The sequence below is a fragment of the Cetorhinus maximus genome, chromosome 36, assembly GCF_964194155.1.
Source record: "Cetorhinus maximus chromosome 36, sCetMax3.hap1.1, whole genome shotgun sequence".
In the NCBI taxonomy this organism is placed as follows: Eukaryota; Metazoa; Chordata; class Chondrichthyes; order Lamniformes; family Cetorhinidae; genus Cetorhinus; species Cetorhinus maximus.
In genome coordinates, this window is record NC_135914.1 from 3,525,142 (window position 1) to 3,552,396 (window position 27,255).

Here is a 27,255-nt window from a genome sequence, read left to right on the forward strand (position 1 = left end):
AGTGCGGCGCTCCCTCAGTACTGACCCTCCGACAGTGCGGCGCTCCCTCAGTACTGACACTGGGAAGTCGGCCAGGTTACAGAGCTCAAGTTTGTGGAGTAGGGCCTCGAGCCCGTGACATTCGTACCCAGATGTGTGAGAGGGGGATCCACTGAGCTAAGATGTCCCAACACTGTACTCACACATTGCCCTTCCTCCCACCAAACTGCACTCCCTTCCTGAAGTCTTTCCCCTGTGCTAGCTGTCTCCTTACAGTTTGAGCCCGGACAACCAGTGCCAGCTGCAGGAAGGGAGGGAATCACTGTCGAACTTATCCATAGTGACATCCACCGCCAGGGGCTAGTGGGCGAGGAAACAGTGGGAACTTTGTGTCAAGTGTGGGCTTCAGGAGCAGGAATTCTGGCTGCCTCCCCGTCCCGAAACCCAAGGAGGGGGGAGTGTCGAGATAGCCAAACGCAGAAATGTAGCAGTGATCAATCAGGCTGGGCTCTGAACCCAACCCCCGAACCACAGGCTGGGCTCTGAACCCCCCAACCCCTGAACCACAGGCTGGACTCCGACCCCCAACCTGGACTCTGACCCCCAACCCCTGAACCAGAGGCTGGGCTCTGACCCCCCCACCCCCAACCCCTGAACCAGAGGCTGGACACTGATCCCCAACCCCTGAACCACAGGCTGGACTCTGACCCCCAACCCCTGAACCAGAGGCTGGACCCTGAACCCCAACCCCTGAACCAGAAGCTAGACTCTGACCCCCAACCCCTGAACCAGAGGCTGGACTCTGAACCCCAACCCTTGAACCAGAGGCTGGACTCTGACCCCCCAAGACCTGAACCACAGGCTGGACTCTGACCTCCAACCCCTGAACCAGAGGCTGGACTCTGAACCCCAACCCTTGAACCAGAGGCTGGACTCTGACCCCCCAAGACCTGAACCACAGGCTGGACTCTGACCTCCAACCCCTGAACCAGAGGCTGGACTCTGAACCCCAACCCCTGAACCAGAGGCTGGACTCTGAACCCCAACCCCTGAACCACAGGCTGGACTCTGAACCCCAACCCCTGAACCAGAGGCTGGACTCTGAACCCCAACCCCTGAACCAGAGGCTGGACTCTGAACCCCAACCCCTGAACCAGAGGCTGGACTCTGAACCCCAACCCCTGAACCAGAGGCTGGACTCTGAACCCCAACCCCTGAACCAGAGGCTGGACTCTGAACCCCAACCCCTGAACCAGAGGCTGGACTCTGACCCCCAACCCCTGAACCAGAGGCTGGACTCTGACCCCCAACCCCTGAACCAGAGGCTGGACCCTGACCCCCCAACCCCTGAACCAGAGGCTGGACCCTGAACCCCAACCCCTGAACCTGAGGCTGGACTCTGACCCCCAACCCCTGAATCAGAGGCTGGACTCTGACCCCCAACCCCTGAATCAGAGGCTGGACTCTGAACCCCAACCCCTGAACCAGAGGCTGGACTCTGACCCCCAACCCATGAACCAGAGGCTGGACTCTGAACCCCAACCCCTGAACCACAGGCTGGGCTCTGAACCCCAACCCCTGAACCAGAGGCTGGGCTCTGAACCCCAACACCTGAACCAGAGGCTGGACTCTGAACCCCAACCCCTGAACTAGAGGCTGGACTCTGAACCCCAACCCCTGAACCAGGGGCTGGACCCTGACCCTGACCCCCAACCCCTGAATCAGAGGCTGGACTCTGACCCCCAACCCCTGAACCAGAGGCTGGACTCTGACCCCCAACCCCTGCACCAGAGGCTGGACTCTGACCTCCAACCCCTGAACCACAGGCTGGACTCTGACCCCCAACCCCTGAACCACAGGCTGGACTCTGACCCCCAACCCCTGAACCACAGGCTGGACTCTGACCCCCAACCCCTGAACCACAGGCTGGACTCTGACCCTCAACCCCTGAACCACAGGCTGGACTCTGACCTGCAACCCCTGAACCAGAGGCTGGACCCTGAACCTCAACCCCTGAACCACAGGCTGGACTCTGACCCCCCAAGCCCTGAACCACAGGCTGGACTCTGACCCCCAACCCCTGAACCAGAGGCTGGACTCTGAACCCCAACCCCTGAACCAGAGGCTGGACTCTGAACCCCAACCCCTGAACCAGAGGCTGGACTCTGAACCCCAACCCCTGAACCAGAGGCTGGACTCTGACCCTCAACCCCCGAACCAGAGGCTGGACCCTGACCCCCAACCCCTGAACCAGAGGCTGGACTCTGAACCCCAACCCCTGAACCAGAGGCTGGACTCTGACCCCCAACCCCTGAACCAGAGGCTGGACTCTGACCCCCAACCCCTGAACTAGAGGCTGGACTCTGACCCCCAACCCTTGAACCACAGGCTGGACTCTGACCCCCAACCCCTGAACCAGAGGCTGGACTCTGACCCCCAACCCCTGAACCAGAGGCTGGACTCTGACCCCCAACACCTGAACCAGAGGCTGGACTCTGACCCCCAACCCCTGAACCAGAGGCTGGACTCTGACCCCCAACCCCTGAACCACAGGCTGGACTCTGACCCCCAACCCCTGAACCAGAGGCTGGACTCTGACCCCCAACCCCTGAACCACAGGCTGGACTCTGACCCCCAACCCCTGAACCACAGGCTGGACTCTGAACCAGGGCCTTTATGACTTTAAATCATGGAGAGAGAACTTAATCCCCATTAAAACTCGACATTAATCCATTAAAGGCTGAATAAGTGGGGAATTTAGATGGAAAAGAGGATATTCTGACTAATTTCATAGGCATGCGGGCAAGAAGTGTCTTAAAGGCACCAGGTAAAGTTTATAGTTATAAATACTGATAATAAACTCCAGTTTGAGTTGATTTGAGCGGCTTCCCTCGACCTGGTCAAAGATCAGCTCAGCTCCACTCACCTGCAGCACTGCTCCCTCAACCGAACCTACTGCCCCCTTTCAACCGAACTTACTGCTCCCTCCCCAAGTCCCGCCTCCCCTCAGCGCCCATTGGCCCCGTGTCCTGTCCATCTCCGCCGTGCAGCCGCGACCATTGGTCTGACGTCATGGCGCCAAGAGACGGCGAAGGTGGGTTACGCCCTCCTCTTCCCCCCCACCTCTATTCATCTGTCTCCCGGCGCCACGGTGAGGTCGGTCCGTGTGGAGCGCCCGAGGCCGCAACTTTCGGTTCCGGGCCTCCCTCTTGCCTGCCTTTTCCTGCTCTGATCTCATTTGAATTTGGGTCCTAACTAGGGTTGCCAACCCTCCAGGATTGGCCTGGACTTTCTCAGGGATTGAAGATCAATCTCCATCCGGGGCATTTTTTAAAAATATGCTTTCTTGGGCTATGGGTGTTGCTGACTGGGTCAGCATTTAGTGCCCATCCCTAATTACCCCTTGAGAAGGTGGTGGGTGAGCCACCTCCTTGAGCCGCTGCAGCCCCTGTGGTGTAGGTACACCCACAGTGCTGTTAGGGAGGGAGTTCCAGGATTTTGACGCAGCGACAGTGAAGGAACGGCCGATATATTTCCAAGTCAGGATGGTGAGGGGCTCGGAGGGGAACTTGCAGGCGGTGGTGTTCCCATGTGTCTGCTGCCCTTATCCTTCTAGATGGTAGTGGTCGTGGGTTTGGGAGGTGCTGTTGAAGGAGCCTTGGTGAGTTGCTGCAGTGCATCTTGTAGATGGTACACACACTGCTGCCACTGTGTGTCGGTGGTGGAGGGAGTGAATGTTTGTGGATGGGGTGCCAATCAAGTGGGCTGCTTTGTCCTGGATGGTGTTGAGTTTCTTGAGTGTTGTAGGAGCTGCACTCATCCAGGCAAGTGGAGGATATTCCATCACACTCCTGACTTGTGTCTTGTAGATGGTGAACAGGCTTTGGGGAGTCAGGAGGTGAGTTATTATCTGCAGGATTCCCAGCCTCTAACCTGTTCTTGTAGCCACATTTATATGGCCGGTCAAGTTCAGTTTCTGGTCAATGGTAACCCCCAGGATGTTGATAGTGGGAGATTCAACGATTGTAATGTTATTGAATGTCAAGGGGCGATGGTTAGATTCTCTCTTGTTGGAGATGGTCATTGCCTGGCACTTGTGTGGCACGAATGTTACTTGCCACTTATCAGCCCAAGCCTGGATATTGTCCAGGTCTTGCTGCATTTGGACATGGACTGCTTCAGTATCTGAGGAGTCACGAATGGTGCTGAACGTTGTGCAATCATCAGCGAACACCCCCACTCCTGACCTTATGATGGAAGGAAGGTCATTGATGAAGCAGCTGAAGATGGTTGGGCCGAGGACACTATCCTGAGGAACCCCTGCAGTGATGTCCTGGAGCTGAGATGACTGACCTGCAACAACCACAACCATCTTCCTTTGTGCTCAGTATGACTCCAAACAGCAGAGAGTTTTCCCCTTGATTCCCATTGACTTCAGTTTCACCAGGGCTCCTTGATGCCGCACACAGTTAATTGCTTCCTTGATGTCAAGGGCAGTCACTCTCATCTCACTTCTGGAATTCAGGCTGTAATGAGGTCAGGAACTGAGTTGCCCTGGCGGATCCCAAACTGGGCCTCAGTGAGCAGGTTATTGCTAAGCAAGTGCTGCTTGATAGCACTGTTGATGACCCCTTCCATTACTTTACTGATGAGTAGACTGATGGGTCAGTAATTGCCGGGTTGGATTTGTCCTGCTTTTTGTGTACAGGACATACTGGGGCAAATTTCCACATTGCTGGGTAGATACCAGTGCTGTAGCCGTACTGGAACAGCTTGGCTAGAGGTGCGGCAAGTTCTGGAGTATAAAGTCTGAAGTCTTCAGTACTATTGCTGGAATGTAGTCAGGACCCATAGCCTTTGCGGTATCCACTGCCTTCAGCCGTTTCATGATATCACGTGGAGTGAATCGAATTGGCTAAAGACTGGCAATCTGTGATGCTGGGGACCTCAGGAGGAGGTCGTGATGGATTATCCTATCGGTACTTCTGGCTGAAGATGGTTGCAAATGCCTTATCTTTTGCACTGATGTGCTGGACTCCCCCAGCATTGAGGATGGGGATATTTGTGGAGCCCCCTCCTCCAGTGAGTTGTTTGATTGTCCGCCACTATTCACAATTGGTTGTGGCAGGACTGCAGAGCTTAGATCTGATCCGTTGGTCGTGAAATCGCTTAGCTCTCTCCATTGCTTGCTGCCTCCGCTGTTTGTCATGCAAGTACTCCTGTGTTGTAGTTTCACCAGGCTGACACCTCATTGTTAGGTATGCCTGGTGCTGCTCCTGGCATGCCCTCCTGCACTCTTCGTTAAACCAGGCTTGATGGTAATGGTAGAGTGGGGGATATGTCGGGCCATGAGGTTACAGATTGTGTTCGAGTACAATTCTGCTGCTGCTGATGGCCCACAGCGCCTCATGGGTGCCCAGTCTTGAGTTGCTAGATCTGTTTGAAATCTATCCCATTTAGCACGGTGGTAGTGCCACACAACTCGATGTAGGGTATCCTCAATGTGAAGGCGGGACTTTGTCTCCACAATGACTTTGCAGTGGTCATGCCTACTGATACAGTCATGGACAGATGCATCTGCAAGAGGCAGGTTGGTGAGGATGAGGTCAAGCAGGTTGTTCCCTCTTGTTCTTCCTTGCTCTCATGCCCACATGTCCGTCCCTGGCCTGCTGCAATGTTCCAGTGAAGCCCAACGCAAACTGGAGGAACAACACCTCATCTTCCGACTAGGCACTTTACAGCCTTCCGGACTGAATATCAAGTTCAACAACTTCAGACCATGAATTCTCCCCCATCTTGACTCCCCTTTTTAAACCCAATTTTTATTTATTATTTATTTTGTTGTATCCTTTTATTTATTTGTTCATTTTTTTTATCCTTTTCCCCCAACACCACCCCCCTCTTCCACAGGGCCATCTCTCACTTGTTTCTATGTTGTGCTTTCACAGAGTGCTGCCCTTTGTTCTGTTATTCATTCATTGTTATCTTACCTTTATGCCACTATCAGCACCTTCTTTAGTCTTTAACACTACCATTAACACTCCCTGTCTTGTGTCCACGACATCTTTGTCAATCTTTCCTTAGCTGTCACCTATCCCAGACCTTCTATTTTGCTCCACCCCCTCTTAAACAGTATAAAATCCATCACATTTCTACCTCTCTTTAGCTCTGAAGAAGAGTCCTACGGACTCGAAATGTTAACTCTGTTTCTCTCTCCACAGATGCTACCAGACCCGCTGAGTTTTTCCAGTATCTTCTGTTTTTATTTCTCTCTTGTTGGCTCCCTCACCACCTGCCGCAGACCCAGTCTAGTAGCTATGTCCTTCAGCACTCAGCCAGCTCGGAGTGTGGTGCTGCTACCGAGCCGCTCTTGGTGATGGACGTTGACGTTCCCCACCCAGAGTACATCCTGTGCCTCTGCCACCCTCGGTGCTTCCTCCCCACAATGAATCATCAGCTGAAGGGGGTCGGGGTGGCGGTGGGGTCGGTAGGTGGTATCCAGCAGGATGGTTCCTTGCCCATGTTTGACCTGATGCCATGAGCCTTCATGGGGTCCGGAGTCAAATGTTGAGGACTCCCCAGGGCAACTCCTTCCCGACTGTATACCACTGTCAGTAGGACAGGACATACCCAGGGATGGTGATGGTGGTGTCCAGGACATTGTCTGTAAGGTGTTATTCTGTGAGGATGAGTATGTCAGGCTGTTGCTAGGCTACTCTGAGAGCCTGTGAACTTGGGATGTCCGTGGAGAAATTGTCACCTCGATCGCACGCGGTGGAAGTGAATGACCAAACATACTGGCACAACCACAGGCGTTATACAGTGAAGTTGTCCCTTCACTGCCCTAGTTTTAGCACAAGCCCCCAGAGGGAGGGCTTTGCAGGGTCAGCAGAGCTGCATTTGCTATTGTCATTCCCGGTGCCTAGGTCGATGCCCGGTGGTCTGTCCAATTGCATTCCTTTTAGGCGTTGCAGCAGTTTGCTTGGGAAGCTAAGAGTCAATGGGTCTGGCGTCTTCATTGCCACAGAAGGCTGTGGAGGCCAGGTCATTGAGTGTATTTAAGACCGAGATAGATAGGTTCTTGATTGGTAAGGGGGATCAAAGGTTACGGGGAGAAGGCGGGAGAATGGGGTTGAGAAACTTATCAACCATGATTGAATGGCGGAGCAGACTCGATGGGCCGAATGGCCTAATTTCTGCTCCTATGTCTTATGGTCTTACGGGTCACATGTAGGCCAGACCTGGTAAGGGTGGCAGATTTCCCTCCCCAAAGGGGCATTAAAGGGTTTTTCCTCAACAATCTTCTATATTCCGGATTTTATTAATTGAATTCAAATTCCACCAGCTGCCGTGGTGAGATTTGAACCCATGTCCCCAGAACGTCAGCCTGGGGCCTCTGACATTAGCTCTATGCCACCATCTCTCCCCCCCTCACTGCGGTGTGGAGAAAATTCACAGGGGCATTGAAAGATTTTTTTAAAAATTCTCTTTGAACATTTCTCTTTACAAGATATAAAGCTATCGCAAATGGGAAGGAAAAAAAACCAGTCGAACTTGGAAACGATGGAACTGGTCTTGGATACCTTAAGATGGAACTCCAGATCCGGCCAGTACCCAGTCATTTGCAAATATTACTGACTTTTTCCTTCTGGGCATCATCCAATTGAGACTTTTTTTGCATTTCCATTTGGCAGAGGAAGACAGTGGATGGATGTGTCGTTAGCCGGTTAATGGCTGGAGTGTTGGGCAGGGGAGGGGTACCTGATGTGATGAAACCTCTAGGAACACATTTAATCACAGTCGGTGAGGGGAACGTGGATTCGTCTTATTGCATTTGTCGGAAATGATGCAGAGCAATAGGTCATTTTTTTTCCCCTCTCTCTCCATCACGTCCCAGAGAGGCAATGCACATCGGGAGAATTTCAAAGCTTGGCGTCACCGGTAAATATTGACGCAGTCAATGTCAATTTGTCAATGTTTGAGCTCCCTGGAACCTCTCTCTCCAAAGACCAGAGAACTGCTGTAAATATGTAACACTCCTGCAAATAGACTTGTTTTTTTTGTGGATGCTCATACACACACTGACATATACGATCACACATTTCCAGGGAACCCCTGCACATATATGTGGGAACTGCCACAAGTAAATGGGGGTAATCCTCAGTTTCGGAGTGGGGTTTGGGGGCCGGGGGTTGGGGAAGGGGTGCTCGAGAGTCCATTGTTTCAAGTTTAAGGGCACCGGTGCTTCTCGATGGCTTTCTCAGTGAGGGTCTTCATTGACGTGCCTCCAGAGAGAGGACTTCATGGCACAGTCACATGACTACGGAAAGCCAGATGTGACATTGGACTGATTACATTTCAAAACCCAAAATGTCCCCCTCACAGCCAGGGAAACGGCAGGCAGAAAAGTCAAGCAGAGAAGCTACAACCTTGAAAGACTCCTTGAAGGATCCAATATGTAGCCACGAGAAAACACGAGGAGCCAGTCAGGGTCCAAACCCTCGACCGCTCTCAACAGGAGTCGTGTAAACTTGGGACGTCCGTGGAGAAATTGTCACCTCGATCGTACGCAGTGGAAGTGAATGGCCAAACACACTGGCACAACTGCAGGCATATACGATCAACTAGTGAAGCTGTCCCTTCACTGCAATCGGCCAGTCAGGGGGAAGGATCTCACCCTCTCTACCGAGTACAGAACTACCATCAATCCCAGAGGTCCACGTGTCCCCAACAACTGCAATGGAACAACAGTCACCAAGGCAATGAGGGCCATGGGAACGACTGTCTACAGATAAGGAGAATCACCCAGACAAACAGACAATGTCAATGACAAATGTGCACACATCCCATTAGGAGACATGCACGACTTAAAGACTATGTATGCAATGCGTGTGTAGAGACTGACGAGTAAAATAAACAGTTGTTAACGCATGAGAACAGTGAGTGGAAAGTGGGTAACTTGGGTAACTCACAGTCACACAGGATTGTGCATGCAATTGTGTCTTGTTTGCCAGGTAAGGAGGGATGTCGGTATCTTTTGATCGGTATGAAAGGGGGATGTTTGGGTTTTAAAATGCAATCAATCTGATGCCATATCTGAATTTCCGTCGTCATGTGACTATGCCATGAGGCTGTCCCTCTAGAAGCAGACATCTTAAGGCAGTTTAATAAAGACCGACAATGATAAAGCACGGAATAAGCACTGCTGCCCTTAAACTTGAAACAGTCATCACTGAATGATGCAGCAGGGGTGACGACCATTTGGCCCAAGGGCAGCTCTGTGAAAGAGCTATTCCATTCCCTTGCTTTTTTGAGTGCTGAATTTAAATGTAGTTAAATGAATAAATCTGGGATAAAAAAGCTAGTCTCAGTAATGGTGACCATAAAACTAACAGGTTGTTGTAAAAATCCATCTGGTCCTTGCTGGTCTGACTGTCATGAAGCTATTAATGTATATAATATTTTGGAAAATACTTTTCTTTTAAAATAGTGGTTTAGTCTGCGGGTCTGTCTTAATTGGATAAAAGCCAGCGAGTCTGGGTGTTTTGATATGTACTAGTTTTGGTATGGAAGAGAGATAGTGTGCATTTGCATTTTTTGAATACAGCATTCAAGAAGTGGGTGAAAACTTGACACCTATCTAGCAGCTACCAAGCCATATGTTTATATTACTAATAAAATTGGTACTATGAAAGGGGTTCATTGTTAAAAGGTAAAGTTCAAAGAGACTGGTGAGACAATGGGAATTTGAATTCAATCAGTGGTGGTAGGTATAACTTCAGTAGTTTTCGGGTGTGGAGAGCAGAGACAATGTGAGATCAAAAGGCAGCTGCAAGCCTCCAACTGGCTCCACAGTGAAATGAACCTCATTTTGAATTTGTAAGATGAAAATGCTTTGCCTGGTGCCTGGTTAAGTCTATGGGTTGCTGTTGCCTTAATGGAGGTTAGTTTGGGAATTTGTTAAAAATTATGATAGTGGTAATTTGTAGCCATGTGTACATATATTTTAACCTGTGTAAATTAATATAATGTTTCATTTGGTTTAAAGTAAAACCTCAAGAACTAGTGGCCTGATTTAGAGTCACATCTCAAACATAACACTTAAACTATGACCGTTGTTTAAAGTTTCCCTCTAGGATTTTTTAAAATAACTCCGCTTTGCCAACTGCATCAGTCATAACGCTGACCTACATGTGGTTCAATGAGTAGCACTGTCGTCTCTAAGCTGTAAGATTGTTGGCTTAAGTTCCAGTCCAGAGACTTGAGCCCAGAAGCTGACAGTACATGATCTATGTAAATAATTTGAATATCATTGCACTTTCTGTAATGACCATTTTGAAATGTTTTGTAATGTTCTTTTAGATTTATAAAGTATATTTTTACAAATAAAACCACTGCATGTCCAGTACTGTACGTGGGGTCAGTACTGAGGGAGCGCCGCACTGTCGGAGGGTCAGTACTGAGGGAGCGCCGCACTGTCGAGGGTCAGTACTGAGGGAGCGCCGCACTGTCGGAGGGTCAGTACTGAGGGAGCGCCGCACTGTCGGAGGGTCAGTACTGAGGGAGCGCTGCACTGACGGAGGGTCAGTACTGAGGGAGCGCCGCACTGTCGGAGGGTCAGTATTGAGGGAGCGCCACACTGTCGGAGGGTCAGTACTGAGGGAGCGCCGCACTGTCGGAGGGTCAGTACTGAGGAAGTGCCGCACTGTCAGAAGGTCAGTACTGAAGGAGTGCCACAATCAGAAGGTCAGTACTGAGGAAGCGCTGCACTGTCGGAGGGTCAGTACTGAGGGAGCACCGCATTGTCGGAGGGTCAGTACTGAGGGAGTGCCGCACTCTCGGAGGGTCAGTACAAAGGGAGCGCCGCACTGTCGGAGAGTCAGTACGGAGGGAGCGTCGCACTGTCGGAGGGTCAGTACTGAGGGAGCGCCGCACTGTCGGAGGGTCATTGCTGAGGGAGCGCCGCACTGTCGGAGGGTCAGTGCTGAGGGAGCGCTGCACTGTTGGAGGGTCAGTGCTGAGGGAGTGCCACACTGTCAGAAGGTCAGTACTGAGGGAGCGCTGCACTGTCAGAAGATCAGTACTGAGGGAGCACCGCACTGGCGGAGGGTCAGTACTGAGGGAGCGCCGCACTGTCAGAAGGTCAGTACTGAGGGAGCACCGCACTGGCTGAGGGTCAGTACTGAGGGAGTACCGCACTGTCAGAGGGTCAGTACTGAGGGAGCGCCGCACTGTCGGAGGGTCAGTACTGAGGGAGTGCCACACTGTCGGAGGGTCAGTACTGAGGGAGCGCCGCACTGGCGGAGGGTCAGTACTGAAGGAGTGCCACAGTCAGAAGGTCAGTACTGAGGAAGCGCTGCACTGTCGGAGGGTCAGTACCGAGGGAGCACCGCATTGTTAGAGGGTCAGTGCTGAGGGAGCGCCGCACTGTCAGGTCAGTACTGAGGGAGCATTGAACTGTCAGAGGCACTGTCTTTCAAATGAGATGCGATACCAAAGGCTCCATCTCAGTTGGATGTAAAAGATGATCCCGCAGGACTATTGCGAAGGGTGGGGGTGGAGTTCTCCCCCTATCCTAGGGCCAGTATTTATCCCAGAACCAACATCATGAAGACAGATGATCTGGGTCATTACCATATTACTGTTTGTGGGATTTTGCTGTGTGCAAATTGCTTACTTTCAAACTCTTTCATTGTTTCAGCAGTAATGCCTGGACGTTCAATGGCATAGCATTACCATCACTGAATCCCCCACTATCAACATCCTGGGGGTTACCATTGACCAGAAACTGAACTGGACCAGCCACATAAATACTGTGGCTACAAGAGCAGGTCAGAGGCTGGGAATCCTGTGGTGAGTAACTCACCTCCTGTCTCCCCAAAGCCTGTCCACCATCTACAAGGCACAAGTCAGGAGTGTGATGGAATACTCCCCACTTGCCTGGATGAGTGTGGCTCCCACAACACTCAAGAAGCTCGACACCATCCAGGACAAAAGCAGCCCCGCTTGATCAGCACCCCATCCACAAACATTCACTCCCTCCACCACCGACGCACAGTAGCAGCAGCGTGTGTACCATCTACAAGATGCACTGCAGCAACTCACCAAGGCTCCTTCGACAGCACCTTCCAAACCCACGACCGGTACCATCTATGAGGACAAGGGCAGCAGACACATGGGGAACACCACCACCTGCAAGTTCCCCTCCGAGCCCCTCACCATCCTGATTTGGAAATATATCGGCCGTTCCTTCACTGTCGCTGGGACAAAAGCCTAGAACTCCCTCCCTAACAGCACGGTGGGTGTACCTACACCACAGGGACTGCAGCGGCTCAAGAAGGCCACCACCTTCTCAAGGGGCAATTAGGAATGGGTAATAAATGCTGGGCCCAGCCAGTGATGCCCACATCCCGTAAATGAATAAAATAAAAACGTTCTCAGGAGTAGAATCTTTTCGAAAAGCTGTTGTTATCTGCTTGGTACTTTAACCCATTTATTGCCTGGCCTTTTTCTTCACATCTCAGGTCTTCACTTTATCGATCAGCTCAGCCGATTACTGCCAGATACTGTCGCTCAGTGGTAACGTCACTGGACTAGTAATCCAGAGGCCCAGGCTAATGCTCTGGGGACATGGGTTCAAATCCCACCACAGCAGCCTTGGGGAATTCAATTGAACAAATTAATCTGAAACTAACTAAACTGATGTTAAAAACCCATCTGGTTCACTAATGCCCTTTAGCGAAGGAAATCTGCTGTCCTTACCCGGTCTTGGCCTACGTGACTCCAGGCCCACAGCAATGTGGTTGACTCTTAGCTGCCCTTGTAATAAGTCTAGCAAGCTGCCCATTTGCCACCAACATCCACAGGGGTCATTAGGGATGGGCAATAAATGCTGGACCCACCTGTGATGCCTACATCCCATGAATGGATAACACGAATTGGCCCGCTCTGCTCTCCACTGCCAACTAGACCTATTTAAAGTACAGACGTCACATTAAACCGCTGTGGGGGCCTGAGGAGACTCTCTCTCTACTGCAGCAATGGTCTTAAACAGGTAGCACAGGCCGTTGTGAAGGCTCGAGGGGTATCTGCCGTGGGTGATACAGGGACAAGCTATAGAAGAGACAGACTTGCACTTATATGGAACTTCTCACGACCACCGGGCATCTCACTACCTCTGGACGTCTCAAAGTGCTTCACAGCCAATGAGGTGCTTTCCCTGAAGTGAGGTCACTGCTGTAATGTCGGAAACGCAGCAGCCAATTTGCGTACAGGAAGCTCCCGCAAACAGCCACGTGATAGTGACCCAGGTCGCCTGTTGTTTTTCGTGATGTTGGTTGAGGGATAAATGTTGGCCCCGGGACACTGCGGAGGACTGACCCCCCACCCCCACCACCACCCCCGCCCCCCCAACCACCCCCCACCCCCACCACCACCCCCACCCCCACCCCCACCCGCCCACCTGCTCTTCTTCCAAATGGTGCCATGGGATCTTTTACGCCCACCCGAGCAGGCAGGCGGGGCCTTGATTTCGCGTCGCACGCGCAAGACAGCACCTCCGACAGTGCCGCACTCCCTCAGTGCTGGCACTGGGGAGTGTCGGCCTGGATTTTTGTGCTCGCGTCAAGGGTGGGACACTGGCTGACGCGCACGCTCACAAGGTTCTCCCTCAAGTGCAACACTCGCAATAACGCTGAAAAAAAAAAGTGACACCGATTAAAAATTTATTACAAACACAAATACAAGACAGATCGCAATAAAGATATCTCAAAAGCTTGTAAAAGGGCACATTAACACTCCAACTTCGGGTACAGGAGTCCAACAGTCTTGGTGCACAGCCACCTGGCGTTCGAAAGTCTAAGTCACCCAGCAAGCAGACGGATGCGAAATAAAAGCAATGGGGGCGAGATTTCAAAAGTCACCCCCAAACCCCCATCCGCTCGGGCAGGGTTAAAGTCGGCCCTGTTTAACGTGGGAGGGGCTAGCACAGCCAAATCCGTACCTTCAGTCCACGCCGAGGAGGTACACAGGCTGTCTCCGTCCGCACCGACACAAGCTTGCTGTGCGTACGGGATAGCAAATTCACATCGTCTGATAAAACGAACAGCAGCGTAACATGAAATTAAAAATATAAATGCATTTCACAACAGTGACGCTCACCACCAACCCCAGCCGAAATGAAAAAAACAAGCAGGAGGTTCCAAGAACTAAATTCTTCAGCTCCTGTCGAAGCTGGTGGTGTCAAGTGAAAGTGTCAAACGTCTTTTTTTTTCATGAGGACGAGCAGAGTAGATCCACAGCACCTCCCATTCGATGAGGAGTTTACGCTTAACGCTCACGTAATTTTAGCACAGGTTAGGGCGTTGTTCCTAAGCCAGTGGGCACGGCAGGGATGCGGCTGGAAGCATCTCCAAAGGTGTCAAGCATCCCCCCATTGACCTCATATTTTAACAACGTGGGGGCGCGGTTTCTTTTACCAGAAGCCAAAAGTTGCGGTTAAGTATTTTACCGAAGGCACCACGCTCCTGTGGAGCGTCGGGGAACTGAGAGGGTTTGGCGGAGCTTAAAGTTGGCCTCAACTTTGTCACGGTGGTTTACAAAGAAAGTTAGAGATGGCCAAATTACTTTAGCAGCTGGTTTCTTCCTAATCTGAAGGAAACGTATCCAGGTCAGGGGAAATGGTTTGAATTTCTTTCATGGTTCGAGAGATTCAGTCCACTCAGTGGCCAAGGGGGTTTACCCATAACAGAAACACAAGGCATTTCAGCCCGTACACTTTGTGCCAACCAGCCAGAGAGAAGGGTGCTTTAAACAGAAAGCCAGTTGCTGGCAGCTGCCCCGGGACAAGGGGGCTGATCAGCTCCCAGCTACCAAGCTGGAACAGAGCTCAGGAACTATCCCAAACCCGACCCCACAGGGAGGGCCCAAGGCTTAACAAACAAGCTGGCTTCCCAGCTTAACTCTGAGGGATGGTCGTCACCACATGGTGGGACTATTCATTCAGATGGAGGATTAAACTCCGCTGCAGCTGATACACTGCACCTACCCTCCCCCGCAGTAACTGGCTGACAAACAATATTAAACACCCATGTTACACATCTCACAATCCTCGCTCCACCTCTTGTACTATCCACAAGACACACGACAGCAACTCACCAAGGCTCCTTCGACAGCACCTTCCAAACCCACGACCTCTACCATCTAGAAGGACAAGGGCAGCAGACACATGGGGAACACCACCACCCGCAAGTTCCCCTCCGAGCCACTCACCATCCTGACTTGGAAATATATCGGCCGTTCCCTCACAGTCGCTGGGTCCAAATCCTGGAACTCCCTCCCTAACAGCGCAGTGGGTGTACCTACACCACAGGGACTGCAGCGGCTCAAGAAGGCGGCTCAACACCACTTTCTCAAGGGGGCAATTAGGGATGGGCAATAAATGTTGGCCTAGCCAATGACGCCATGAATGAATGAAGGAAAAGACACTAACCCAGTCTGGAGGGGCAATGATACTGCTGGGGGTGAATTTGCAGCTTAAACAGACACCAAATTATCATTCCACACATCTGTTATCGCGATTCGCTGGAGTCCTAGAGAGGACAGCACGCTACTGGACCCAGATTGGCACAGGCAAGAGACCTTTGGCCCAGAGCTATCACTGACTAGTTGCTCGGGACACCTGTCATGGAGTCTGCCTTGCAACCTCCAGATCTCCGAGCTTCCCCTTACAGTGATCCGCTTGCCCGGAGACTTCCTCCAAAAAAAACGTCCCAACCTTGTGACCCTCCCTCCCGGGTTCGACAGTCCCTGCTTCTCCCAAGTCCACAGCAAAAGCCGCTCTGTCGCTTTTTATTCGTTCTTGGGACGTGGGCAGGCCGGGAGCTGGCGAACTTTCCGACCCCTGAATCACCTTCCGGTCGGCTCATCCTGTCCTCTGTGAGAAATCTTTCCGTCTCTCCTATTTAAGATGCCGGGTAAGTTCAGCCGTGTTGAGGAAAAGCTGCTTCTCCCCACACCTTGACCGAGCTCATGAAACAGTTAACTGGTCGGCGCAAAGTCAAAATGCACCATTAACCTCAGGGCAAGGTTGCAGAAATAAGGGGAGGCGGTGGCATAGTGGTATTGTCACTGGGCTAGTATTCCAGAGACAACCCCCACTTCCCCCGCACCCCCCCCAATCCTCTGGGGACCCGGGTTCGAATCCCACGGCAGATGGTGAAATTTGAATCCAATCCAACAAAAATCTGGAGTTGAAAGTCTGGTGACGACCATGAAACCATTGTCGTAAAAACCCATCTGCTTCACTAATGTCCCCTTTGGAAAGGGAAATCTGCCGTCCTTACCTGGATCTGGCCTACATGGGACTCCAGACCCACAGTCATGTGGTTGGCTCTTAAATGCAATTAGGGATTCACAATAACTGATGTGAACGAATGAATTAAACTTGCTCTGTATTCCCTTGAGTGTAGAAGATTAAGGGGTGACCTAATCAAGGGGTTCAAGATGATTAAACAATCCGATAGGGTCAATAAAGAGAAACTATTCCCTCTAGCGGGGCAGGGGGGAAGCCCAGAACAAGGGGGGCAGGACCTTAAAATGGGAGCCAGGCCGTTCAAGGGTGATGTCAGGAAGCACTTCCTCACACACACACGGGGGGGGGAGTGGGAATCTGGAACTCTCCCCCCTCCCATAAAACAAGCTGTGGAGGCTGCAGTGGGGTCAATTGAAAATTTCAAAACTGAGATGGATGCAGGGTCATGGGACCAAAGTGGACAGTGGGAGTTAAGATACAGACCAGCCATGATTGGAATAATGTTGGCACAGGCTCGAGGGGCTGAATGGCCTTCCTCCTGTTAACCAGGAACATGGGGAGGGGGGAAAATTCATTAAAAAAAAATAACGGTTAAAATAATCTGACGATGAAGTAAAACCTTAATCGCAGCAGGTTTCCCCTCAGCAGCAGCAGCACTGGGACAGAAGGGGGTCTCTATCCAGTCACTGCATCACCCGTTCTGAGATTGGGCCCTGTTGGTGGCCTCGCCCTGTCCGGGGTTGAGAAACTTATCAGCCATGATTGATTGAATGGCGGAGCAGACTCGATGGGCCGAATGGCCCAATTTCTGTTCCCGTGTCTCATGGACAGAGGGCAGCTGAAGGCCAAGACAAAGACAAGGGGCAGATCCGCCTGGTCACCGAGATCCTGGCATTGCCACGATGGGGGCACCCGAAATCCGGCTGCCTACGCCCAGGTTTGGGGGGGGTGTGGGGTGTGGTTGGGTTGGGAATACTCCCTTGTGGGCACTGTCCAAATTTGGAGGGTGGGGGGTACTCTGCCTGGGTGCCGCTTGAGACACTTCAGTCCGGCCTTGTCAGGAGATGGTTGGGCTTGCAGCACAGGTTGGTGGTCGCATGCCCACCACCACCACACTCGTCTATGAGGGTGGGTGTCACCCAGGCTGGAGCTGGCCGGTGCACACGGGAATGGGGTAAGGGGGTGGTGGGGGGGGGGGCAGGTGTAGGATAACTGATAGCTGGGGTCCCGGAGTGACCATGCTGCCCACCCCCTGGGGGAACCCTGCCCGCCAAACGTCTGTAACACCAGAAAAGGAAGCTGTCTGCTGGGCCCCAGGAAGGAGGCAGGCATTCTGGAGCGAGCGGTCATTCGAAAGGGCCTTTCACACGGGTCGGTCTGTTCTGTGGTTCTACTGGGAGGTGGGGGAAAGGAGCTGGATTTGTAGCGTCGAAGGTGCGGGCTTAGTCTTTCCACAACGGTACAATGAAAACGAGAAAAGAGAGTGGTTTGAGAGAGAAGGCGGTCGCTATAATCCTGGCTCCCAGGGTTCCGGTCCTCAAAGAGATCTGGCTAGTTGGAGCTGAGACAAGGGGCTTCATGTTGGAGGGGGCCCTTGGCGTCCAGGTCCAGGTGGTCAGATTGCTTCGAGTTCTTTCTTTGGAAGGGGCCTCCTGAACAGCAAGATGTGAGGCTCTGAGGAAGAAAACAAGGCAGCTCACAAAAACAACTTGCATTTCAATAGCGCCCGTCATGTAGGTGCTTCAGAGGAACATTATCGAACAAAATGGGAGATGTTAGGGACAGACGGCCAAAAGCTCGGTCAAAGAGGTCACTTTTAAGGAGCGTCTTAAAGGGTTAGAGAGAGAGATGGAGAGGTTTAAGGAGGGAATTCCAGAGCTTAGGGCCTCAGGCAGCTGAAGGCAGGGCCGCGAATGGTGGAGCGATGGGAATCGGGGGATGCTCAAGAGACCAGGATTGGAGGAGCGCAGAGATCTCGGAAGGTTGTCGGAGCTGGAGGAGGTTACAGAGATAGGGAGGGGTGTAGGGGCTGGAGGAGGTTACAGAGATAGGGAGGGGTGTAGGGGCTGGAGGAGGTTACAGAGATAGGGAGGGGTGTAGGGGCTGGAGGAGGTTACAGAGATAGGGAGGGGTCTAGGGGCTGGAGGAGGTTACAGAGATAGGGAGGGGTGTAGGGGCTGGAGGAGGTTACAGAGATAGGGAGGGGTGTCGGGGCTGGAGGAGGTTACAGAGATAGGGAGGGGTGTAGGAGGTTACAAAGATAGGGAGGGGTGTCAGGGCTGGAGAAGGTTACAGAGATAGGGAGGGGTGTCGGGGCAGGAGGAGGTTACAGAGATAGGGAGGGTGTCAGGGCTGGAGGAGGTTACAGAGATAGGGAGGGGTGCAGGAGGTTACAGAGATAGGGAGGGGGTGTCGGGGCTGGAGGAGGTTACAGAGATAGGGAGGGGTGTAGGGGCTGCAGGAGGTTACAGAGATAGGGAGGGGTGTAGGGGCTGGAGGAGGTTACAGAGATAGGGAGGGGTGTAGGGGCTGGAGGAGGTTACAGAGATAGGGAGGGGTGTCGGGGCAGGAGGAGGTTACAGAGATAGGGAGGGATGTAGGGGCTGAAGGAGTTTACAGAGATAGGGAGGGGTGTCGGGGCTGGAGGAGGTTACAGAGATAGGGAGGGGGTGTAGGGGCTGGAGGAGGTTACAGAGATAGGGAGGGGTGTAGGGGCTGCAGGAGGTTACAGAGATAGGGAGGGTGTAGGGGCTGGAGGAGGTTACAGAGATAGGGAGGGGTGTAGGGGCTGGAGGAGGTTACAGAGATAGGGAGGGGTGTAGGGGTTGGAGGAGGTTACAGAGATAGGGAGGGGTGTAGGGCTTGGAGGAAGTTACAGAGATTGGCTGTTGGCAAGGAGGGAATTGAAAACAAGGATGAAAATTTTAAAATGGAAGTGTTGCCGGTGTAAGTCAGTGAGCAAAGAGTGAATGGGACTCGGTTCGAATCAAGATAAAGGAGAATTTTGAATGAGTTTAGGTTGATGAACTCACAAAGAGCACACACAGTTAATGTGACAGAAAAGCTCCACATGAGCCACACCCCAGCCCTATCGCAGCAACCTATCACATTCTCAACAGTGCATAATCTGATAGGCAAACTTCCCTCGTCTCACTGCCCTTGCCAGGGTACGGCTCCTCAGCAGCGCCCAACTCCAGTACCATCAGCCGTGTGACAAGCCAAGACAGTGAGTGTCCACAGGCTATTTGACCACGGAGGGCTTCACAGCCAGGCCAAATCCACCCCCGTCACACGACAAGAACAGCCGGAGTGACCCGGTCACACCCAGGGGTGGGAGCCCTGGCTGAAATGTCCCTCAGCCCTACCCTGGCGTAGGATTGCTGACTCCAACCGGAGCACAGCGTAGCAAGGACTGGGGATTGAGTGGGAAGTCCTCCGAGGCTGTACAGGCAGAGCTTCTTGCAGACGGAGTCTTGCATTTACCAGTGTAGTCACCAGTCAGATGCTAACTTGTAAAATCCAAAACTTTGCAAGACACTTTGGTAGTACAGAACATCGAGCATTGCTGAAAAAAGTGAGATGTTGAAGCTTTCCGTCTTGCACTCATCAGGACACTCGCAAGAGTACCAGTTTCAGGGGAAGTGTTTGGCATTTGCAGGTACTGGAAGCTACATATATTAATACACAGGGCCCTGGTCTTTGCAGAGAGAAGGAACATGTACACGCATTGCACCTGTTTCAGCTGAACAAAATAAAAGTGACAGCCATTCGCTGACTCATTCCTCAGCAAAATGCCTTGTCCAATCAGGGTTTTAATTTCAAACAATGCTTGGCAGTTAACTGTCAGCCGCCTGCACTGGTGCATTCTCCCTGGCAACGCCTCTACCAATCAAGAGTCCACTTGCCAATCAATCAGCACTCTCCTCACATGCAGTATAAATTGTTGTTTTCCCCTTATATCGGTATTCTTGCAAAGTGTCCTGATGAGTGCAAGGCAAAAAGATTCGACATGTCGCTTTTCTCAGCAAAACTCAGGTTCCAATGCGTGCTAATAGGGCCAAGAGGTGTGATTGCAAACGGGCTTAGGGTAGGGTTCGGGAGGTGGTGGAAATCTCGCTTCACTCGTATTTTAATGACCAACGCCAGCAGGCGCTCCCTTTGGTGGCGTTACCTGGCTCGTGGATCATGTAGTGAATCCAGCCCGGGCTCTGCTGAACTCCCAGGTTCCTCCACTCGGTCTCGGACATGAGGTGAGTCTTGGGGACCAGCTTTGCTATCTTCTTGGGTAGCATGACGTGACTGGGGAAAGTGAAAGGAAGGAAGGTATCTGTGAGTCAGGAGTCAATCTCCAGAGCGCGATCAGCCAATCGGGTGAGAACAGAACCGTTCCGGTGTGAAACTTCCCGGCAACATGCGAAGCCAGGACACAGTTTGAGATTTTAACTCTTCGGTGCAGTGACCTCCTCAGACTTCCCCGCCCCCCCGTCTGCCCCACCACCCAGACTATGACTTTGCACCAGATCTCACACATATAGAAACTCCTGTTGCAAAACGAATATTAAAGCACGGCAAAAACTGCTTAAAAAGTACCCAGTAAGATCCCATGGCATGTATGGACCCCACCACAACATTTCAAAAGGACTGCATAGGCTGGGCAAATGCAAGTGTCTCTCCTCTCTCTCGGTCTGCTCTGGACATCAGAATTGCAAGAAAGACTTGCATTGACATAGCATCTTTCACAGCCACCGGACATCTCAAAGTGCTTGACAGTCCACGATGCGCTTGTGAAGTGGGAATTCACCAAGGCTCCTTCGACAGCACCTTCCAAACCCGTGTCTGCTACCATCTAGCAGGACGAGGGCGGCAGACACATGGGGAACACCGCCACCTGCAAGTTCCCCTCTGAGCCACCCACCATCCCGACTTGGAAATATACCGGCCGTTCCTTCACTGTCACTGGGTCAAAATCCTGGAACTCCCTCCCTAACAGCGCTGGGGGTGTACCTACACCACGGGGACTGCAGCGGCTCAAGAAGGCGGCTTACCCACCACCTTCTCAAGGGGCAATTAGGCACGGGCAATAAATGACGGCTCAGCCCAGCGGCGCCTACGTCCCGTAGATGAATAATAAAAGAAACACGCAGTGGCCAATTTGCGCACAGCAAGATCCCACAAAGAGCACCGAGGTAATATCCAGATAACCTGGTTTCTTAGTGCTGTTGGTTGAGGGATAATAAATATTGGCCCCAGGACACTGGGGGAAACTCCCCCGCTCTTCTTAAAGCTGGTGCCATGGGCTCATCTACGTCCACATGAGCACGCAGACTTCAGCATCTCATCCGAAACACGGCACCTCCAACAGTGCAGCACCTCCAACGGTGTGGCACCGGAGCAGCAACCTTGACTTCTGTGCTCGAGCTCTGGTGTAGAACTTGAACCCAATCGCTGTTTGCAGCAAGCAAGGTACAGACCGTACCCTCTCACCAGCTCATTGTGCTGGCAAAGCTTGAAACAGTGTCCAACATTAGATGCGATTCTGCAATTGCACAACATTCGCTAAACAATCCTCAATGTGCTAGGAATTACCTTATTTTTAATTCATTTAACCGGATGTGGGCGTCGCTGGCTGGGCCAGCATTTATTGCCCGTCCCTAATTGCCCCTTGAGAAGGTGGTGCTGAGCTGCCTTTTTAAACCACTACAGTCCGTGTGGTGTAGGTACACCCACCGTGCTGTTAGGGAGGGCATTCCAGGATTTTGACCCAGCGACAGTGAAGGAACGGCCGATATATTTCCAAGTCAGGATGGTGAGTGACTTGGAGGGGAACTTGCAGGTGGTGGTGTTCCCATATATCTGCTGCCCTTGTCCTTCTAGATGGTAGAGGTTGCGGGTTTGGAAGATGCTGTCTAAGGAGCCTTGGTGAGTAGCTGCAGTGCATCTTGTAGATGGTACACACACTGCTGCTACTGTGCGTCGGTGGTGGAGGGAGTAAATGTTTGTGGATAGGGTGCCAATCAAGCGGGGCTGCTTTGTCCTGGATGGTGTCGAGCTTCTTGAGTGTTGTTGGAGCTGCATTCACCCAGGCAAGTGGAGAGTATTCCATCACACTCCTGACTGGTGCCTTGTAGATGGTGGACAGGCTTTGGGGAGTCAGGAGGTGAGTTACTCTCCGCAGGATTCCCAGCCTCGGACCTGCTCTTGTAGCCACAGTACTTATTTGGCTAGTCCAGTTCACTTTCTGGTCAATCGTAACCCCCAGGTTGTTGATAATTGGGGATTCAGTGATGGTAATGCCATTGAATATCAAGGGGCGATGATTAGGTTCTTTCTTGTTGGAGATGATCATTGCCTGACACTTGTGTGGCACGAATGTTACTTGCCGCCTAATCCAGGTCTTGCTGCATTTGGACATGGACTGCTGACCTTATGATGGAAAGAGGGTCATTGATGAAGCAGCTGAAGAAGGTTGGGCTGAGGACACTATCCTGAGGAACTCCTGCAGTGATGTCCTGGAGCTGAGATGACTGATCTCCAACAGCCACAACCATCTTCCTTTGTGCTTGGTATGACTCCAACCAGCGGAGAGTTTTCCCCCAATTCCCATTGACTCCTGTTTTGCCAGGGCTCCTTGATGCCACACTCGGTCAAATGCTGCCTTGATGTCAAGGGCAGTCACTCTCACCTCACCTCGGGAGTTTAGCTCTTTTGTCCATGTTTGAATCAAGGCTGTAATGAGGTCAGGAGCTGAGTGGCCCTGGCAGAACCCAACCTGGTCGTCAGTGAGCAGGTTATTGCTGTGTAAGTGCCGCTTGATAGCACTGTTGATGACCCCTTCCATTTCTTTACTGATGATGGAGATTAGACTGATGGGGCGGTAATTGTCCAGGTTGGATTTGTCCTGCTTTTCGTGTACAGGACATACCTGGGCAATTTTCTACATAGCCAGGTAGATGCCAGTGTTGCAACTGTACTGGAACAGCTTGGCTAGGGTCACGGCAAGTTCTGGAGCGCAAGTCTTCAGTACTATTGCTGGAATATTGTCATGGCCCATAGCCTTTGCAGTATCCAGTGCCTTCAGCCGTTTCTTGATATCACGTGGAGTGAATCGAATTGGCTGAAGACTGGCATCTGTGATACTAGGGACCTCCGGAGGAGGCTGAGATGGATCATCCACTCGGCACTTCTGGCTGAAGATTGTAGCAAATGCTTTCAGCCTTTTCTTTTGCACTGATATGCTGGGCTCTTCCATCATTGAGGATGGGAATATTTGTGGAGCCTCCTCCTCTAGTGAGTTGTTTAATTGTCCACCTCCATTCACAACTGGATGTGGCAGGACTGCAGAGCTTAGATCTGATCCGTTGGTTGTGGAATTGCTTAGCTCTGTCTATCACTTGCTGCTTATACTGCTTGGCACGCAGGTAGTCCCATGTTATAGCTTCACCAGGTTGACACCTCATTTTTAGGAATGCCTGGTGCTGCTCCTGGCATGCCCGCCTGCACTCTTCATTGAACCAGGGTTGATTCCCTGGCTTGGTCATGATGGTAGAGTGGGGCATATGACAGGCTGACAACCAATTTAAGATTGTCAGTTGGGCTCGCAATGTGGCACATTTGTGTGCTCTGGAAGCTACATATATTAATACAAAAGTCTCTGTTCTTTGCAGACAGAAAGAACATGTACACACATTGCACCTGATTCAGCTAAACAAAATGTGACAGCCATTCGCTGACTCATTCCTCAGGGCAATACCTTGCTTATCAGGGTCAAGCTGCCTGGTTTAAATTTAGATTGCCAATATCTGGCAGTTAAATCTCAGTCACCACATTTCTCCATGGCAACGCCACTTGCCAACCAATCGGTACTCTCTTCACATACAATATAAATTGTTTTTCCCTTATATTGGTATTCTTGCAAGTGTCCTGATGAGTGCAAGATGAAAAGCTTCGACGTCTCTTTTTTCAGCAACACTCAAGTTCTATACTATTAATAAATGAATTATTAATAACCTAATTAATAATGACTTAATAATCAAATTATCAATCTATGGCGGCTGCTTTCTAATGACACAAATGACACCTGAAGTATGGAAGGTCATTTCAGAGCCTTTGTCGTGCAGGTTGTTTCTTTAGACTGTTAGCACCCGATGAAAGAACATCTCGCAGTTCATCCAAATGATTTACAGCGCGTCAGTCAAGCTCCTGTGAAGCTGGAGATGGGCGAGGAAGGGTAGCAGCGAGCTGCCACACGTCATCAAGTCCAGTTTTAGAGCAGAAAAGGCGACCGTTCTCTTTCTTTTTTTGTATAAACCGCATTTCCCGAGGAATCTGATTTGGCCTCAGAATTGTATCCAATTCTGGGCACCACTCTTAAGGATGCCAAAGCTTTAGAGAGGGTGCAGAAAAGATTCACAAGAATGGTTCCAGGGGTGAAGGTTTGGGGTAGAGAATTCCCAAGATTCACAACCTTCTGAGTGAAGAAACATGTCCTCATCTCGGTCCAAAATGGCCAAACCCTTATCCTGAAACTGTGACCCCACTGTGTTCTAGGTTCTCCAACCGGGGTGGGGGTTGGGGGCGCAGGGAACAGCCGCTCAGTACAGGGACCCTCACAACATTTAAGAAGTATTTAGACAAGCACTTGAAACGCCATAGCACACAGGGCTACGGGCCAAGAGGTGGAAAATGGGGTTAGAACAGGTAGGTGCTTGATGGCCAGCACAGACATGATGGGCCAAAGGGCCTGTTTCTGTGCTGTATAACTTTATGACCCTGTCAAACCCCTCAAGAACCTTATGTTTCAATGAGATCATCTCTCATTCTTCTAAACTCCAGAGAGTATAAGCCAAGTCTACTCGATCTCTGCTTGAAGGATAACACCTCCTGCCAGGAACCATTGTAGCGAGACTTCTTCGTCATGCCCTCCATCACTGCTCCCCCATCCCCCCCCAATATTACAGATCCACAAGTCATTTCTCTTCCTAGCTGCTTGCTTGCTTGCTAACTTTGTGGTTCATCTACAAGTACACCTGTAAACACCAACATTCAGCATTTCGAAAGCATTCTCCTTTCCCAGATTTCCCAAGGTTCATTCCCAGGATCATTACCTGAAAAGGAAAAACGTGCAGGGCTAGGGGGAAGGGGGAAGTGGCACAAGGTGAATTACTCCTTCAAAGAGCCAGCAAGACATAATGGGCCGAATGACCTCCTTCCAGTGGGGGATTTAAGTGGGAGTGGGGGTGGAATTAGAGAATTGACTCACCTACAACACTCTAACAACAAAAATCAGCCCAAAAAAACCCTGCAGGCCAGCCATGATGTGATTGGTGGGGTAGACCGGAAGAGGCTGATGGGGCCACTTCCGGGACTGCAATTCCCATCAGCCAGCGCGCTCGGGAATAAGCCCTATCCAGGCCGGCGGCTGGAGCGGCTTTGCTGCACCAGACAAGAGACAGCTTCCGGTTACCCACGGGCAACATCCGGCTCTGGACCGGAAGTTCCGGTTCCAAACAGGCTCTCGGCCGGAAGTGGGCCACGAGAGGCTGAACAAACAAAAGAAAAGTTTTCAGCTTTTAGCAGCAAGAAAAGTCCCAATGAATCCTGGGGAAGGATTAAAATGCAAAGTTACAAAAAAAGTCCGGCGGGAAAAGAGGTAGAAAAATCGGCGATTGTAGATATAAAAAACACGATTTCGCCACAGAAGGACGAATTAACGGACAGTACATCACGTTTTCCCTCCCCGGGGCCTCCCCCGCTCACCGGTACTCGAAATCGCCGTCGTTATACCGATCGGAATAATAAATCTCGTTTCGATCCATTTTCCAACCGCCGAGCCTGTTCGCAGCGCCTCCAAACCCGCGCGCGCAACCTCCCCATTGGCCGCCGCTCCCCCCGCTCCCATTGGCCGGCGGTCTGTCCGTCAATCACACCATTGGCTGTTGCTCCCCGCCCCCGCGCAGTGTTCGTCGCTTCGCCGCTTCTATTGGTCGAGCGTCTGTCCGTCAACCTACACACCCCACCCCCCCTCCAATGGCCGTTGCTCCGCCCTCGCCTCATCGCGGATCCGCCCCCTCCCCGCTCCCATTGGCCCGCCCCCTCCCCGCTCCCATTGGCCCGCCCCCTCCCCGCTCCCATTGGCCCGCCCGCACACCGCTCCCATTGGCCCGCCCCTTCCCCGCTCCCATGGCCCGCCTCCTCCTCGCTCCCATTGGCCCGCCCCTACCCGCAACCTTTGGCACGCCCCCTTCCCGCTCCCATTGGTTGCCGGTCCTTCCGTCAAACTGCAAGCCCAGCCCACGCCTTACTTCCGCCCCTCCTCTCCCATAGGTCCGTCCGCGGCAAATCCGCGCTTTCATTGGTCCACCAGCTGTCAGTTAGCGGGCCGTTGACCGCGCATTGGCCCGTCATCTGACCCAACCCCTCCCCTCCCTATTGGCCGCCGCTCCTTTAGCTGACCCGTACCCCCCCCCACCCATTGGTGCTCGATCTGTCAGTTAAACTGCCGGCCCCTAATTCCCGCCCCTCCAGTCTCCTATTGGTCATTCTCCCCCTGCGATCCAAACACAGCCCGCTCCTATTCGCCCGATTTCTGTCAATTTGCCTCGCGGCCAACAGCTCGCGCACCCCATTGTCCCGCCCCCGAGCTCCCGCCGCCCCCATTGGCTCGCGCTCCCGGCCGTCGCTCCATCCCATTGCTCGGCGCCTTGTCACTCAACCGTCCAACCGCCACGCCTCCCCCATTGGCCCGGCTCTGTCAGCTGACCCGCACCACGCGCGTCGACCGTGAACCCGGCGCCTGTCCGCGCTCCGATTGGCCCACGGGCCCTGAGCCGACCCGCCCCCTCAGTCTCTCATTGGCCCGCGCCTTGTCACTCAATGTCCTTCGGCCTCACTCCTTCCACCCCCCCCTTCCCCGCCCATCGGATCGCCCCTCATCTGACCTTGGCGCGCGTTTCCCATTGGTCCAT

The 27,255-nt window shown here is 52.1% G+C and overlaps 1 protein-coding gene and 1 long non-coding RNA gene across 2 annotated transcripts in view; both read right to left on the minus strand.

Annotated features, from left to right (window-relative positions):
• The window catches only part of LOC144672241 (uncharacterized), a 253,793-nt gene that overhangs the window by 19,057 nt on the left and 207,481 nt on the right, over positions 1-27,255 (minus strand). The window lies entirely within an intron of this gene.
• Positions 17,697-26,176, minus strand: LOC144672237 (cyclin-dependent kinases regulatory subunit 1-like). The gene is made up of 3 exons (XM_078534077.1): positions 26,048-26,176; positions 20,463-20,590; positions 17,697-17,965 (listed from the first exon to the last, which is right to left on the minus strand). The coding sequence occupies exons 1-3, from the start codon at positions 26,104-26,106 to the stop codon at positions 17,907-17,909; spliced, it is 246 nt and encodes an 81-aa protein (XP_078390203.1). The 5' UTR covers positions 26,107-26,176; the 3' UTR covers positions 17,697-17,906.

Excerpts from the sequence above, each read along its gene's own strand:
- LOC144672237 (XM_078534077.1), bottom strand. The coding sequence starts at position 26,106 with ATGGATCGAAACGAGATTTATTATTCCGATCGGTATAACGACGGCGAT. Across the intron at positions 20,591-26,047 it reads GACGGCGATTTCGAGTACCG|TCACGTCATGCTACCCAAGA; the intron begins GTGAGCGGGGGA and ends CACTTTCCCCAG. Across the intron at positions 17,966-20,462 it reads CTACATGATCCACGAGCCAG|AGCCTCACATCTTGCTGTTC; the intron begins GTAACGCCACCA and ends TTTCTTCCTCAG.